General features: G+C 66.0%; 1 protein-coding gene across 1 annotated transcript; it reads right to left on the bottom strand.

The window, feature by feature from the left end:
• Window positions 1–634: 634 nt before the first annotated feature.
• On the bottom strand, window positions 635–1,345 carry LIPT2 (lipoyl(octanoyl) transferase 2; the record flags this gene model as incomplete). The annotated part of the gene is made up of 1 exon (XM_035894481.1): window positions 635–1,345. A coding segment is annotated over one exon (246 nt), but the record flags the coding sequence as incomplete, so codon positions are not given.
• Window positions 1,346–1,385: the final 40 nt, after the last annotated feature.

A 1,385-nucleotide genomic window follows, 5' to 3' on the forward strand; every position in this document is an offset into this window, starting at 1 on the left:
GTCTCACGAGCGGCCGGGGCCATGCCACGTGCCGACGGGGGACGGTTTCGGAGAGCCCAGACTGGGCGCTGCCCCTCGTGCCCACGCACCGGGGGAGCCACGAGCACCCCGAGGGGCGGCAGGCAGGGAGCTCAGTCTCAGGTTGGCTTCTTGAGATCCTGTCGATTAAAACCCATTTATCTGTGTCTGCCTGTAGGTTTGCAGCGACGGGCACGGAGCCATCGGGACCAGCTGGGCGGCCGCGGCCCTTCGCCCGGGACGGCTGCTGTGAGCCCACGTGGGTGCTGCGGCCATTTCGGGGAAGCCGACGCCACCCGCACAGACCCCCTCGGCAGCTCCTCCAGCACCACGGACCCAGGCCCCCGCCGCCCAGCCGGGACGCTGCGCAGTCCCACAGGGTCCGGGATCATTTTTGGGCACCCCCACCCCTTCCCCTGCCTCCCCTCCTGCTTTCCCACCGCGTCGGCATCGCTCCGGTGGCCTTTTAACCACCGTTTACAGCCTCTTCTCAGCGATTTTTCCGGCCGCCCCGACACCAGGGCGAGGATCTTGGCTGCGTGAGGATTCCTCTGGGCGCAGGGCGAGCAAAAAGTCGTTATTCATAAAGTCTGGGCGTAAATAAACGAGCAAAGGATCAGCGGCCAAAGTTCCCAGCAACTCTCTTTATCGTAAATCAGCCTCTTTCTACGCGGCGGCGAGGGGAGGACGCTCAACCAACCGGTCCCTCTTCCTCTTGTCCGAAGGGCGCAGGAGCGTTCACCCAAATTTTGGATTTTTTGGGGGGGGAGGGGAAGAGAGAGGCAAAAAAACCCACACAAAAGCGCCTGTTTGCACATTTCCCCAGCCAGCGACGGGGCCGTGGGACCCTTGGAGGTCTCAGCTGAGGGCTGGAGACCCGCGGGGCCGGGCACGCAGCCCCCACGGCGGTTTGGATATTTCAGCAACAGCCCGAAGCCCTGCGCCAGCGCTCGCCCGCGGTCTACGGGCAAAGCCACGAGAGAGCCCTTGTCTGGCGACGAAGCCCCGAGGCGGCTGCCGCGCCGCTGGTCGGCCGTGCCGAGGGTTTGCCGAAACACCCAGCCGAGGCGCCGCGGCTCTCCTAGTCCCCCGGGTCTTCCGAAAAGACCAAGGTGCAGTCGAACACCTCCTGGAAGGAGTCGAGGAAGGGCTGGAGGACGTGGTCGACGGTGACGTGCCGGCCCAGCTCGCGGCTCAGCGAGGTGACGCCTTTCCCCTCCAGCCCGCAGGGGACGATGTGGTCGAACCAGGTGAGGTCGGTGCAGCAGTTGAGCGCCAGCCCGTGGGAGGTGATGTGATTCCCGCAGTGCACCCCTGCGGGGGCCAAAACAACCCCCCCCCCCCCGCCGTCAGCGCCCGTCCCCAGG

The sequence above is a fragment of the Egretta garzetta genome, unplaced genomic scaffold (assembly GCF_000687185.1).
Source record: "Egretta garzetta isolate BGI_Z169 unplaced genomic scaffold, ASM68718v1 scaffold1030, whole genome shotgun sequence".
In the NCBI taxonomy this organism is placed as follows: Eukaryota; Metazoa; Chordata; class Aves; order Pelecaniformes; family Ardeidae; genus Egretta; species Egretta garzetta.